The sequence below is a fragment of the Dreissena polymorpha genome, chromosome 2 (genome assembly GCF_020536995.1).
Source record: "Dreissena polymorpha isolate Duluth1 chromosome 2, UMN_Dpol_1.0, whole genome shotgun sequence".
NCBI classification, from domain to species: Eukaryota; Metazoa; Mollusca; class Bivalvia; order Myida; family Dreissenidae; genus Dreissena; species Dreissena polymorpha.
The window spans coordinates 78,993,179-79,009,555 of NC_068356.1; the positions used below are offsets into that span (position 1 = coordinate 78,993,179).

At 32.4% G+C, this 16,377-nt stretch overlaps 1 protein-coding gene and 1 long non-coding RNA gene across 3 annotated transcripts; both read right to left on the reverse strand.

Moving 5' to 3' along the window:
• Positions 1-944: 944 nt before the first annotated feature.
• Positions 945-13,709, reverse strand: LOC127867728 (uncharacterized). 2 transcript variants are annotated; one of them, XM_052409076.1, is made up of 8 exons: positions 13,626-13,709; positions 13,369-13,419; positions 12,810-12,872; positions 11,078-11,113; positions 10,813-10,848; positions 9,261-9,303; positions 8,807-8,847; positions 945-2,507 (listed from the first exon to the last, which is right to left on the reverse strand). In XM_052409076.1, the coding sequence occupies exons 1-8, from the start codon at positions 13,680-13,682 to the stop codon at positions 2,424-2,426; spliced, it is 411 nt and encodes a 136-aa protein (XP_052265036.1). In that variant the 5' UTR covers positions 13,683-13,709; the 3' UTR covers positions 945-2,423. The 2 variants fall into 2 exon arrangements, with proteins under 2 accessions (XP_052265036.1, XP_052265037.1); XM_052409077.1 differs by lacking the exon at positions 9,261-9,303 and having other exon boundaries at positions 2,410-2,507.
• Positions 13,710-13,951: 242 nt separating this feature from the next.
• LOC127867729 (uncharacterized) lies at positions 13,952-15,716 on the reverse strand. Its single transcript, XR_008043631.1, has 3 exons — positions 15,355-15,716; positions 14,239-14,376; positions 13,952-13,988 (listed from the first exon to the last, which is right to left on the reverse strand). It is a non-coding gene; the product is annotated as an uncharacterized LOC127867729 (long non-coding RNA).
• Between the last annotated feature and the right edge of the window lie 661 nt (positions 15,717-16,377).

A 16,377-nucleotide genomic window follows, 5' to 3' on the forward strand; every position in this document is an offset into this window, starting at 1 on the left:
TAACTCATTTTTGAAAAATATATTAAGATGTATTTCTGATTTATCAAAACTGATCAAATTATTAAGAAATAAATTCCATTTACTATTTCATGACATGTTGAAAGTCAAAACTTTGGTTTCGTCTGTAGAAATTCAATAAAATGAGCTGATCCAAACAAAGGGAAGTTACTTTTTGTAACAATAGTTGATATTTACAATGTGTGTGTATCACAGATACACTATGTAGGTAGATTTGTCATTCACAATGTCCAAATACGATATAATATGTTTGTGCAGCAGTTATTTAGCAGCAAGATTGCTTTAAAAGAATAAATAGCAGCATTATTGCAAATCAAAAAGAGTAAAAAGGCAAAATAAGGAGTATGCGTTTCAAAGTCCCATAACTCTGTATAGCCCCAACAGAATTTTGCAAACTTTTGCCAGGGAATGCAAACTACCTAGAGGGTTAAGAACAACATAACCTTGAAAAATCCCACGGGGGGAGCAGGGTCATAATGCAGCTCAAGGTCTAACATAATAAGTCATGTGAGGACACATATAATGTGATCCAACGTAGGAAAAATTGTATCGACAAATACTATAATGTAGTTAAATATACGTGTACTTTATTACAAACACTGCGTGCGTTGGGTTTGCAACTATTAAGTAAAAAAAGGACACACCAATACTTAAATATTCACATTTAATAACTTGAAAAACGTAAATTTTCTACCTTTGTTTCAAAGTCTGGAAATACGCCGAATATCTTTTCAAATGAAATTTCTTTTTATAAATAGTTTTTGTGCATAAGTCTTTAACAATGAGACCTCATGGGCTTGATTTGAACACACTATGCAAAGGACCTCGGTAGAGTTTTAACAACAGACATTTGCTTAAGTAATTTGTTAAAAAGGCTCATTTTTAAGAACACAATTTAAATACATAAAAACATGTAGACACATAAATAATCAAGTCAAGTAGTCTTTTATTTTTGTAAACAAAGGCCTCCGTCCCATATACATACATGTAGTAATACATTACAGTGATATTATGGGCATCTAACAGTTTATAGGTGTCTATCGCAACCGTTGTTTATTTTTGGTGTTTTCACTTCATATACACTTATATTTGTTAATGCAGCATCAACATACTAAAACAATATCCCGGAAAGAGAAAAATAATGCATTTGAATATCAACCGTACTTTCGTTTGACAACTGGTCATGCATATACGATGTGAACATAAATTTAGTTTTAGTGCAGATTCGTTCATACGACACACAGACACAATTTTGTTTTAAGGATCATTTCGCCTTACGGGACTGGGTGGGTCACGTAAGATATCGAATATAAAATATATTTTTATAAACAACTGGTAGCAAGATGAGTTGCAGATAATTGGTCAGTAACCACATTTTAACTAACTCTTTTGACCTGTTAATTCTTTTCAGCTCAATTCAACAGTGAAAAATGCCCATAATAAAAAATTAAAACAAACTATTAGATCATACCAGAGTTGTATCTAGAACTTATTTGTAAAAATACATACATGTTGTGTTAATATAGCGATGTACATTATACAGTTATTGATATTTTTTTAGATCTTAACGAAGTTGTGGTTAGAACATATCTACACAGGAAAACACATACACAAACACCAATAACACAGACAAAACAGATGCAGTATTAATATCTCCAAAGTATTTAATTTAGTTATTAATCATTATTAATAGATAATACACATATGTACATAACTTTTTTTAAATAGCTTCATCATTAGAGCTCATTAAGTTAAAAAAATCAAGCGGCGAATCCCCTGAAGAATAACAGCTATAAAGATAATTTAATCTTATTTCATTGTATTTGGTACACTTGAAGAAAGCACATGGTATTCGCAGTCCAGATATCGAACTTCATTTGTAGAACAATTACATAGTCTGTTATCTTTCTATACATTATTGCGTCTACCCAGGTCAATTTGTAATTTGTGGTTTGATGCTAGGAATTTTGAAATCGCAATCTTATATTTTAGTGTTAAATCAAGTGATAAGTACTTTTCTGTGTTAATCAGGCTTTTGTTATGTTTATAATGATGACATCGACTCGAGTTTGAAACGTCCTCGTGCCATTTTTGCGTGCAACAATCAATAACAGGTTGCTTTAAAGATGATATAAATATGTTTTTATCACCAACATCATGACTTATTCAATGAATATAGCACTTGTTGCATTCATCAATATTATATTATACAGTTTTAAAGCAATATTTAAGATCTCTAAACACACACAATCAAACTTCAAACATCTTTTCCAATACATTCACTCCATTTCAAAATTGTAACTTCAATTTTATTACATTCAAAGGATATAACATAAATCTATGATATGAACAATATGCACTTGTAACAACGTACTGAAGCGAAACATAAACCGCGTGAAGATATTTCATGGTTGCACTGTTTTCGATAACGGTCGACATCGATATTCCGAATCTGCAAGCCAAACAGCAATTGGATTTCGTGTTGTGATCTGCAATTGTAACATGAGAGTGTAAGTGTTTTAGTTTTTTATAATAAATATTGGGACAATGTTATGTATTGTTACGCTGTATTCTAAGAAGTTTCAGGCATTCCACGCGTTAGTTTAGTATTCAGTACCGTTCAAATGAATAATTTAACGTTTGATGGTAAGTATACTCTTGTCATTTTTCTGCGCTATCAAATGAATGCCTTCTTGCATACACATATTTCACTTTTACAAAGAAAACAGCTTCAGCATTAGAAGAGCCCCCCTCATCAATCACAGGGGCACATGTGCATCACACGCACACTGGGTGACTTTAAGCTCTAGTCAATTAAGCTCTAGTTAATTTAACACAAATCATTGCTTAAAAAATTTCATTATTCAAACCTTGCTGATAAAACATAAAAGCCAGTCATATTAATTTGAGTTTTTTTAACGGAATATATATACTTAACAAATTAAACGTTGATGGCTTGAAACATATAATGTAGATCTTTTTATGTTTACAATCCAAAGCATTACTTTTGATCATTTTGACTCTTTTAAGGAAAGTATTAATTACTTGCCGATTGTTTGTTCTTCAATTATGTCCAGTCTTATATAGAAAATTGTGTCTTAACCTTATTTGTGTGTAATTTGTCGCACTGTTTATGTCGATTTATTGACTGATCTTACGGTTTTATGTGTATTTTGCTCAGTTTAATACTCAATATAAAGAAGTGAAACTCCAGCTGCTGGAGCAGTATTGAATTATTATCATAAACAATCAGTTGGTCCTTTATTTAAGGCAAGTGACCAATTGCCCAAACAGAACAAAACAGCACAATACAAAACAACATAAACACAAATAAGAATAAAGTTGGGGTCACCGCATTGGAACGGTCAATGCAAAGCATTGGGGGCTTAAACCGGTTTTAGAGCGCTCAACCTCACACTTGGCCCAGCAATATTCATGTTACATTTAAGTGTAAATAAAAATTAACCTCATAGCATTGTAACTTAAATTAAACAATAATTAAAGGGAATTAAAACGCATTCAATTTAGTTATCATTTAATTACTCAATGGTAGGAAAGATACCAGAGCAAGAGAGTTACGACTTTTTGAGGTACGATGAAATGAAACTACTAACAAGTATCTACTACATTCCTTCTTTATAGAAAAAGATTTAAAAATATAGCGTCATAAAGTAAATATTTCAGATCATCATCGCGCAAATACAGGAAGAAGGAGCAATAATGGGTGTTAAGGATCCATATTACATACCTTTGTTGTTTATGCGATTGCTAAAAAATAAATCTAACAAGAAACACCTATCAGAGATGAAATAAAATGAAAATTGAACGATATAAAACCAATGACATATGCATTAAGATTACAACAGTGAAAGAAGATTACAACAGTGAAAGTGGGTCGTATGACTTCTTCAGGGGTGTATACAGATATGCGTTAACGATTCTCCAATGCGAATTCACAATAGAACTATTGTCTTGTAAAAACCTGCAGCCACAGGAAACAACTTCACGCTGATTTATGCCATGTGCTTTAGACTGGCGCCCGCGGTGTTTATGATATAAATGAAATTGTAAAACATGAGGTTATTTTTTGGAGTTATGTGTCGTTTTATTTATTGTATTTATTAATTTACGTAAATAAAAATTGTGTAATAAACAGACGCCTGTGAAATTCATGATTCAATGTACGATGTGAGTCTAAATGTAGTTTATCATGTAGATTTGTTCCTACGACACAAAGACACAATTATGTTCAACAGAGACAAATGCCAATAATATCACTTAATGATTCCAAATTTTAAGAGAAGAAAACCATCAAGCACGTGTTTTTAAGTACATCAGCATCATATCCTCTTGATAAAAACGAGTTAATTAAATTGAAAAGTTTAATATGAACATTTTCTTTAACATATTTTAATTTGCGGACACGCTTCAAAACATCTCCATAAAATGATGGATGGGAAATTCCATTATTTAAATGCCATTTTAAAGAAACATTATATTTAGAAATTAAAACACCATACTTTGAGTGAAATTTAGCGAATTTACTTCTTAGGTTACGATACAAAAAGCCTTGTTTAAGCAATATCTTTGTAAATATAAGATTACGATCATTAAAATCTTTAATACATTTGTCGTATAAACTAGTTTTAATCATATTATTATTAATAGTAAGATGTAAGTCTAAATACGCAGCGTCTGTATTGAGACGATCTATTTAAGACTAGTTCGTTTGGGTAGATTTTGCGAATATATTGTTCAAATAATGGGTTATCTAAATTAAGTATGTCATCAATGTATCTACTAGTAAGGTTAAAACATTGAATCAAATCTACTTGTTTAGTTTTAGATAATCCTAACATAAATTCGCTTTCATAACAATATAAAAAAAGATCATCTATAAGTGGGGCACAATTAGTACCCATAAGAACGCCAATAATTTGTTTAAATATTTTACCATTAAATTCAACAAACATTGATAAAATATGATAAAATCGAGTGTTATTCGTAGATAATATGAGACTTTAAGACACATTATATATCATATAAGGTAGGTTGACGTACAGGACACCCTTTTAACGTAACATATAAACGAGTGCGCCATGTTCTTTAAGGTACTATAAGTTCATTAACATACTTGGACATAAATGTGCACTGCAAGAAAAAGTTAAATTTACATTATCCACAGGAAACAATGAATAAAGCACACACTATCAGATGAAATAACAGAACATATCCGAAACATGGAACGCTTGTGTGCGGACTGAAGAATGTAACATGCCTGGCATATCTATCGAGCATTTACTTATTGTGTAAAAAACGTCGTAACAGAACATAATGGTGTTTTTTTGTCTAATGCTAGGTTAACGCCATCCTGCGATCTTCAATTTGCGACAGTCTTGAAATTGGAAACAAGGGATACCGTCGACTGCGATAACTAAGATGTAGACGTGGGATTATTAACGATTTACTGCACTTTGATAGCATAATGTAAGGCCCTGGAGTATTCATTCACTTGTTATTATATGTTATTTCATAATGTAAACAAACTGTTATTATATAAAGAATCATTTACTCAACCATTACAATATCCCATACAAAAGAGTATGGTTGAAGTGTTTAATTGTTATATTAACTGATAGAGTAGTCATCTACATATGTTTTGTCTAATGATAAACAGAACTTGAACTCCAAAACTTACTGTCACTGTCCGAACTTCAAGGAAGCTAGTTCAAACCGTCATCTTGCAATGATTCTTTTGGTTATATTCATTTCTAAGTGACTTAACATTGTATAATTATAATAATACGACTACAAGTTACTTTAAGATACTATTTCATTGTCGTTAAATGTTCATATGTGTTGTTATTTGTGTAAAATTCGCCATTCCTACAAAGCACTTTTTAGATGTTGCAATATTTCGGATATATTGTACCCTAATATTTCTTCTCTGTCATACCTGCTTTTTTGTTTAGGTCAGAGAGGAGTATATTTGTTTATTGTTAGATGTAGAATCGTTTGCTTATCTATATATGCTCCTTAAATGTTTTTATTAGTTAAATATAATTTTATTGTTGAATGTTTGCCGCTAGATAACTTTGTTTAGGATTTAGGATTCCTAAATGCATTTCATTGGTTGTCGCAATCCTAAGTCCTTATGATTGGCTTAGTCAAATTCCTAAATATTTTCATTGGTTGGTGCGCAGAATCCTTAGTACTTAGCGACAGGTATAAATAGCGCCGATAAACAACGTATGGCATCTATCTGTCAAGATCAGTTCAGATCACTTTTTGAACGTTCATGTAAATCTATTGATCTCTTCATTCAAAATTAGAGTACTATAACTTCGTATGGCGTCATTCACCATTACAAAGATGGTCAGCGTTATTTTGTTCGATTAAATGAGCGCTTCGTTAGGAACCCCAGAGAGCTTTATGATGAAAGTTTATCGGCATTATTAAAATTATAATACTGTTCAATGATATTTTGTTTATATGAGAACTGATGCATATGGAATAATTTAAATACCTATTACAACACGATTTTGAAACCGTGCAACTGTGTTCTTCACATTATTGAAAGTGCCATCGTGACACGGGCAAATGGAAGACAATGACCACAATTAACATAGCCCGTACCTGAGGGTGGGGTATACTACAATATATTGACTCCGACTAACGATTTTTCTTAGTTGATCGCAGTTAATCGCATTAATTGTGGTCATCCTCAAACAATTAAAGCAAATCTTTGACAATTGAACATGATTTTGTATGACACGATTATCCTCAATATTTGGTATGATCATTATATGTTTTAAAAACATGACTTCAATCTTGGTTTTGCGACTCACAAGTCCTACAACTACGTTGTGAAGACGCGATAAAACAAAATCAAGGTTTTAGTACGATGGAATAGGATATGGCAACATGATCTCGATGGAACATTCATCTGAGTTGATCATGTTAGTAATATACAATTTTGGAAAAGATTAATACTACTGTCACAATCGGCTCACCAATATAAGATCTCGAAAACTTAATAAACTAACACGATCTCAGTCGCGACGCGAATTGCGAAAGTGTGAACGGATAATCATATTTAATGCCAGTGAATTTTGCGTTGTTATCGAAAGTATCACAAACATGCTGTAAAGCACGAGTCAAAGTTAATTATTTGCATCATTATATAATTCAAATTGCAGTTTTATTTGCAAACTGAAATTGCGTCTATACAGATTTAGTTTAACGATTTTCAGATAATGATGATAAATAAGACACGCAAAGACACGTGTAAGACAAATAAGACACGTGTAAAATATTTTGTTGTACATGTTGAAAGACGTTTGTAAGAAAATATACATTTTCATGGTTATGGTTTATTTGAATGGTCAAAATACAATACAATGTACGCAATGTATAAAAAAATGTACGCATTGGAGCTTATTAGATTATATATGGTACGATGCTTCATTCTTAATTACATTTTGATGATATGTTATGCCCTCGGATTTGGTTTATTTCTCAAGTGATTTGAAGTTTTAAGATTTATATTCGATGGAATTTTAGTCAAATGTGCATTAAATCTTCGACTTGACTTGCAAAATACGAGACAATACTTGCAAAAGGAACATATGTCTTGGAAAATAGTAAAACACTTCGTCAGCGCAAATCTAAAAAAGTGCTTGCGATCTTGACAACTTGGATTGAAACCATGGCATTTGCGTTACCAACATATATACAGTATCCATTCATCCAGTATAAAGCGGCCGCTGTATTGTCGAGCAGTTTATCAAAACATATTTCTTATTGTTATATTATTAATAAATTGATTTACAGAGACAAATTAAATGATAAAAAATCTTATGTAAATCCATATAGACGTCACTTTTTACGAATTCGAAGCGAATTGACCGCATACATAAATTACCCCCAGCATAGTCTTGTGACATTTGAGCATAATAATGTGAATTTTCACAACCAACCTTCAGTAAAAATATATCATTAAGACCCTTTTTTCAACCGGTGTATTACGCGGCTCGCAAACAAAATTACAAACTCATCGATCAATCTGTACCCGGGCTCTTAAGGCATCCAGTTTAAGTTTGACATGCATGGTATCCTGTTAGAACATAAATCTACAGTGTAAGCCTATGGATATTGGGTTTTTACAAATTAATACAAATTCATAAACCGTAGACCAATGATTATGTAAAAAAATACAGTTTCTTTTATAGGCCGTGTGTTATGTTTTACTATATACATTATGAATGATGCGAATATCGTTCATATGTATACATTTGATATGCAATGGTACTTATGTCCATATCATTGCATTACATATAAAACAGCAATTAAAAAACCCTTTAACCTAATTTGTATTCACTTTCTGTCTTATTTGTGCTGCATTACGCATCGGTATAGATCAGTATCAGATTTTCAAAAGTTGGTATTTTGACGGTAGTTCTTCACATGCGTAAGCATACAAATCGTTCAAGCCATTTCCAAATAGGTTTTTTGACATTATTTTAAAAAGTTATGGCTTTTGCCTCACGTGTTAAAATCAGTTACGTCGCTGTTTCAATTAATATTACATAGTGGCTATTGGTTAAGGACATAATCCAACAGTTCTATACATGGCCCTACCGAAATACGTTTTAGCATGAATGCTTCTAAATATTTTAATTTAGACTCACCTCGATTTTAGCCGACTTTTAAAAGAATATTCACAAATGCCAGTTAAAACAGGTTGTGGAAACCAATATTATTATCTTTCGACAACGAATACATATACCGTTTGTTCTTTTCCACTTGTCTCTACCCAAGGTTTTATATCTGAAGATAAAAACAAAAATCTTGACATATATGAAAGTTAGTACCCTGCACTTTGAAACTACACAAAAACTAAGTATATCACTTAAGTTGTCGTTTTATAGTTGTACTTGTCATAAATGGTTTGTCGATGGATAGGAAATATAAAAGTCAAAGTAAATACTAATACCTAACACCCATTACCATTACGCCTGATCTAAATGTTTACATTGTGTGGTGTTGACTGTCGTTACCTACATCATGTTTTGAATAGCTCGATTATGCGCATACCTCTAATCAGTAGTTAATCTCATAATCAGTTTAGGTGCAGCGTACATAAAGCATTACTTTCAACTGCAGTATAAAATATGGAAATCGTGTACTTATCTTTGAAAGTATTTTGCTATGTGCATGTCAGGCATTAACAGTATACGTACCTGACATTCGCATTTGTAATGAAATCCAATTTTCCGTTGAATCCTACAATAACTGCAAGTATCGTAATCACTACAATGAGGTATTTTTAGATGCATTTCTAGTCAGAAGCAAACCGACATTAATGTTTCAGGCAATGCTTGTAAATGAGGAAACAGCCATATTTTCATCTGTCAAATTATAATTGATAAATTTCGATGATTCGAATAACTACGGTTTGAAATGAAATGTTTGCAAATTCGCTGTCAGTATTTTCCACGTTTCAGTTCAATTGATATTTTGTAAATGAAAATGATTTCAGTTTTTTAATACAGTTTTTAAGAAAGTAAGGTCATATGTTTCTTCGTAGTTTTAACGCTATCAACTGTATAAGTCGTTAATATAAAAATTGACTTCTTCACATCATTTCCACAAACGGTGTGGCATATTGCACAATGACGGAAGAGAACAAATAAACAGACTCGGTAAAGAAAGCCTTTAGGAAAACAATTTTTAATGCTAAGATTTTTTTTTAAGTGCCTGATGATGTAAACACAGCATATTGTATCAATAATTAGGAGCGAGTTCGGATGCGTAAAAAATGACCCCAATCACAAATGAACGAAATGATGACATTTTGTCGATTTCAAAATAACACCATGCTTAAAACGTTAACACGATTCGTACGAATCTCGATTAAACAAATTTGAAATTGATGATGGTCAGTAAGATGATTTATAAAAAGGACTATGAGTGCAAGTATGACAATGCGAGTGTGGAACAATATAAACATCATTTGTTATCTCGGAAAGTGTTCTTGTAAACACCGTTAAATAGGCAGAAAAGATGATGTTAAAGAAGGACCCGAATCGCTTTGATAAAGGGCTCTTCATTGATAGTTGTAATGATACTTTTGCTGGCTTAGACCATAGAAACAAATTGTTCAACATCCTTTAAAGAGATTTGATGAAGAAAAATATGCAAAGTTTCTTCACACTTTCATTCTGTTATTTGACGACGATGTGTCAAGTGTACTGAAAGCTTTGGTGTAATTTCCAATTTGAGAAAACTAAATGAAGGTTCAAAAGGTCAACCTTGCGTTTGACAAAAAGTCAGAGCTTATTTTGGTCGATGTGGTTTATGTTAGATTTTTACTATGTGAAATAAAATAATTAAGAAGGATTATATACAACCCTCCATCACATACATCTCAATTAATCCGTAAGTTATCATAATACACGTATCATTAAGTTATATGAATTTATAAAATTGATCAAATATATATGTTTCATTCCATATACCACATCTTGCGTTTGTTTAAAGTTTGTTTAAACGTATAAATGCAATACAGTTGTCTTGACTCAAAACTTACACAAAGTATCATAAGCATTCATTTGAAATTGAACAAGCGGCTCTAAGACAATGACTTATACTTTGTTTATTTTCCGGCACCGTTCTTCAAGTTAAAAACTAAACTGTAGATGAAAGTGAGGAACAACTGCGTACCGAGTGTACGCATGTAATGAATTAAGTAATCATTTGTGGATATACTACAAACCCAAAATGCTAACTTACCTTCGAATATCGTTGAGTTTGTTCATGAATACCTACCTGCAATTTAGAATGAAACACGTTAACAAGCTAGTGCGAAACCCGAAACATAAAAAAAGTCTTAATACTGAACACAGGCAAGCGATGAATAATGAAGTAACAAATTAACGATTCTTCCGTGTGTTCCCTTATAATTATAATATGCGGGTTTCAAAATTAGCGCAATTCTGATCGATACTTAAAAATGAGTAATTCGTGGATATATTACAAGGACAAAATATATACAAACCATGGGACTCTGTTCCGTTGTGTCATCAACATCCTCCTATAATGAACGACACATATGCATACATATTACAATACAGTAAGGATCTTTTATGACAACCAAATGTAATAGACGATCGATTGAATCTCCAGACACATTAACTATGTCTGTCTGTCTGTCTGTCCGTCCGTCTGTCTGTCTGTCTGTCTTCTCCTCTCTCTCTCTCTAAGGAGAGAGCAAGAGGGAGGAGAGGGACGGAGGAGAGAGAGCAAGAGAAGAGACGAGAGCGAGAGAGAGAGGAGCAGAGAGGGAGAAGAGAGAGGACGAGGCAGGAAGAGAGAGAGAGAGCGAGAGAGAGCGAGCTCCGCTGAGCGCGTCGCTCGGTCCTCTGCCCTCTCTCGTCTCTCCGTCGCTCTCTGCTCTCTCTCTCTCTCTCTCTCTCTCTCTCCAATCTCTGCCCCTCCTCTCTCTCTCGCTTTTCTCTCTCTCTCTCTCTATCTCTCTCTCTCTCTCTCCTCTCTCTCTCTCTCTCGCTCTCTCTCTCCTCTCTTCTCGCTCTCCACTCTCTTTCTCTCTCTCTCTCTCTCGCTCTCCTCTCTCTCTCTCCGCTCCTTCTCCACATCACGCACTCTCACCTCAATCCCCCCTCCTCCTCTCTCGTTCTTTCTATCTCGCTCTCCCCTCTCTCTCTCTCTCCTTCGCTCTCTCGCTCTCTCTCTCTGCTCTCTCGCTCTCTCTCTCTCTCTCGCGTCTCTACTGCTCTCCTCATCTCTCTCTCTCTCCTCTCTCTCCGTCTCTCTCCTCTGTCCAGGCGTTATTCTATTTTACAAAAGGAGTAATTACGGTACCCTTTATTACGTGTATTAATTTGTTTATTGACGGCCGCTTACTTTCAAGCCATATCAGCAAGAAAGTTACCATAGTTTATTTAGTATTAATATTTGTTGTATATCTCGATTTCACTAGCTGCGAAATTTCTTAACGGGATGACCTAATTACAGCTCCAATAAGAAAAATTGCTGGGAGTAAAGTCGAGATATAAATCGAATTTAATTCCAAATAAACGCTTATTACTTTTTTTAATGATATGGCTGGAAAGTGAGCTTCATTTAAAAACGTAATAAAAGTAATAAAGGGTTTAAAACGCCGAGAAATAACTGTCTCGGCATGGAAGTCGCCATCTTGACTATCCCGTGATTACTCCCTCTGTTAAATATGTCCTTTTATGGTGGCATTTTATATTGGCATAGAGTGCAGAACGCTGTCGGGTCGTGCTTATCGCATCTTGCAAGTATTTAAAAAATATTACATTCTGAACACAGCTATCGGTAAGCTATGGACTGAGTGCTCATGATTAATATAAACAACTGTAGATGTTATTGTACACTTTGTCATTTTGTCCTAATTTTTTGTTCGTAAAAAACGTATCGTATTAATAGTTTTGCTTACCTGACCAGCATGCAAATAAATCATGCACTTAGTTGCTTGTATAGTTTAAGAACTACATGTGAACGAACAACCCGAAATGAACATCCGTTTACTTATTATAACGGTTATAGGCATGCGTATGTCTGCAATTGAGTATTGTCTAAGCAAATAAGCTAGTTAATTATGTCTGATACTCTTATTGTTTGAATCTATATAAAGTATAAATGTCATGTATTTGTTTAACTTGCAAAAAAATGACAAGCAATAATAACGTGACGAAATGATAAAGGCTTGCATATTTTGTAAACATGACATTGAAACATCCTACCTGATTCATCTTTGGCGGTCCTGTTTCAACGTCTGAAACCCCAGCCGTGTCCTCTGTTAAGCTCTACAAATATAGCTTATTATATTTATTAATATATATAATCTTTGATCAAATGTTATTTTGGTGTTTGTATTATGCCGATACGTTTGCTCGTATTTGTTTATGCAATTTAGCACGCTGCACAATTCAAAAAATCTAATGAGAGCAAATATTTTAATTCATTCATTTGTTTAAATATATACAAACATATCTCTTCACTTTGTTACTGTTATTTATTATAAGGTATGGGTACAATTTGAAAAACGAAATCGTGATTAGAATGGTTCGATTCGCTGACGTTTTATTAACATATTACATATTAAATATACCAATGATTAATGTCAAATTCATCCAAATTCAAGTTAATCTCCAGTATATACATGTGAGAATTGCGAACCCGAAGTACAAGTATCGACAATGTTAGTGGATTAAAATAATAATTCAAAATACATCACTGTATTCATACATGATACAGTAGTGTTATGTTTCATTCAAGTGCTTTATTAAAAGCTATACATACAACCTTCATGTTTGCATCTTCAAGTTCGATGATTGCCAAGCTAACTTCAACCTGCAACGTTTAAAAAAACGTAATTTAATCATACAAATTTATGTCTCATTCATCCAATATTTCTCAAGTATAAATATATCAGAAATGGTGTAACAGCATCGACAATATTAGAGGAAACAATTCAGAAATCAACATAAATCACACTTTGTATAATTGATACATTTATTTTATGTTTTATACAAATGTTCAAATTAAATCAATACAACCTGTGTGTTTTCGTCTTCATTTTCAATGCTGGAAAAGCAACCTGCAACCTTAAACATATCGGAATACCATTAAATCTATAAACAAAAACATGTGTAGAATTATTTATATATGTAATACAAACATCATTGAATTTGAATATATGTAACGATTAAACTAACATAGCTCTCAAACATGAAAACATGGTATTTAATAAAGCAACTTGATGTACATACCGTAAAAATTTACTCCTAAAAATAAGTATGTTGTGTATGATGTGTTATTCAAACATATCAATGTCACGTTACAGCAATCAACATAACATTATACATCTTAACGTCGAGTACATACCTTATGTTTAGAGATTGCTATAAGTCGGGACACCACTGAAAATATACTCAACATTTTGGCGAACATGACTAAATTACTTCACATCCGATACCCACCTTACCCATTTCAATCAGCTTTCAAACTCTGTGATCAAATGCAAAATATTATGTGTGTTTACGTTCATAGCTCTGATCAGCGAAACCGAGGAAACGTTAAATATTAAATACGTTAAGACCATATGTATTGTTTGCTTTAGCAACAGCTTGCCTTGATGATTTATACATTTTAATATTATTAATGATTTACCTTTATCTATCCTAATTCTTGAAAATAAAATTACACTACTTCCGATGTGCACGACCAGAACGCTTATGGTTAAATACATAACAACCCTAAGGTTGTGACATATCTCCCCTGCACTATCCTCTATTGATGATGGTTTAACTGCAATGACAAAATATTCGCAAGATCATATATATTTATATAAGAACCTGTTGGCATGTTAAAAGTCTTCGTAAGCGTGGACGAAAAAAGTCTTAGGATAAACTTACTTGTAACAGTATAACCTTTCCATTTGATTTCGTTACTTAAATAATATAAGCTATACATATTTATAGGATCTGGCACGAGTTGTCATATCATACCATATTTTATTAAACGAGTTCAGGAATTTTGTTAGTAAGCGAGCCTTTGGCGAGCTTACTAACGAATTTCCTGGACGAGTTTAATAAAATATGGTATGATATGACAACGAGTGTCAGATCTTTTTTTTCACATGCTTTTAAATGAGCAAATTAAATATATATTTACGCAATCAAAGTGATAAATCCCGAATGTTGTTTACATTTCGTGACGTCATTTGAGCAAAATAACAAAATGCGATTGGTCAATAAACGAAAACTAAGCCAATGAAAACGCTTAAAATTTTTGTATTGCACATGTGTAATAAAAAAATGTACTGGTTGTATTACATGGGAAACAGGGTATAGCATGTGATTAATATATATATATATATATATATATATATATATATATATATATATATATATATATATATATATATATATATATATATATATATATATATATATATATATATATATATGTTGAAGATTATTTATGATGAATACCGTCGTGTCAATGTCAATATGTGATTGTCAATGTAGTGCTCATTATTTAATGTCTTTTGTGTCTTTTTATTATCCTGCTTGAGTAACGCACGCGTCTTTTGTTCAAATAAAAGTGATTTATTAACTTAATAGCACTGAGCATGAACATTGTTTTATTGTAATGCAATTCAACTACATTAAGGTTCACAATAACGTTATTGTTACAAGATGAAATCGTTCTTTAAGAAACTATCTCTGAATGTATGGAATATACAGTTGTAAAATATAGGTAATTGCTAACATGTTACTTTACCTTTGGTTCGTGTATTGATTGTGTTTTTGTCTTCTGTATTTAAATTTCCTATATAAACGCTTTGACATGCCGAAACATTATGTGTTTCACAGAAAAAATAGATCCCACTTGTTTTCTCATCCTTTCTTACGACATTAAAAATTGTGCCGTTACCAGTGTAAGATACACTATAGTATTCACCGAGTAACTGATCGTGTAGATAACATCCATTTATTGATGCTTTACACTCGGCAATTGTCTGTTCCACTTTAGCAGTCTCGTTGAAGTACTTAATAGTAATGTCAACGTCAGACTGACATTCATAAGAGGAAACAGGTATGCCATTTAAGCGGCCAATTTTCAATTCTCCAATGCTAGCGTGTACCACTGAAACAAGAGAAAATATGCCCAATGACACTTGAATGATTTTGTTATCTATGCTGTTATAACCAATCATGAGTATGACTTATATAATTCGGAAGACAATACATACATAAAGCCGAAAAGTGTGAATATATGCATATAGAATACATGAACGTGAGAATGAAAATGAAAAAGGTGGTATGTTTTGAACAATAAAGGACACACAAGTAGATAAGTAGAAAAGCATATGAAGTAGAAATATTAATATATTATCTTCATTTTTTCCCCAAAAATTTAAGAAAACAGAATTAAATTACAAAATTATTCCATTTCTGAGTATGTTCTTCAGTTTTACCCTTCCGGTTTGCTATTATCTTTTCGATTTTTATTTTGTGATTTAAAATATTCCCAAAATCTTTCAAAAATTGGTGGACATCGTTGATATTTGCATTTAAATATTAAATATTTTCCTAGTAATACAATAAAATTGACACAGTTGTTGATAAACATATTACAAAGTGAAATACATTCATAAGACAATTTGAAATCAGTAGAAATGCTAAGTTGAGTTCTTATATATGTCGCAATGTTGTTCCAAAAATATGAACATTAGAACAATTTCAAAACAAATGCATATTTGTTTCAACAGACATTGAACATAAATCACAGAGACTAGATTCT

What these genes read in the sequence shown, in the direction of transcription:
- LOC127867728 (XM_052409076.1), bottom strand. Translation starts at nt 13,682, where the DNA reads ATGTTTAAGGTTGCAGGTTGCTTTTCCAGCATTGAAAATGAAGACGAA. An exon ending in AAACTCAACGATATTCGAAG is followed by an intron (nt 9,304 to 10,812) that starts GTAAGTTAGCAT and finishes CAGTTATTGTAG; the next exon opens with GATTCAACGGAAAATTGGAT. An exon ending in CAAGTGGAAAAGAACAAACG is followed by an intron (nt 2,508 to 8,806) that starts GTATATGTATTC and finishes TTACAATTGCAG; the next exon opens with ATCACAACACGAAATCCAAT.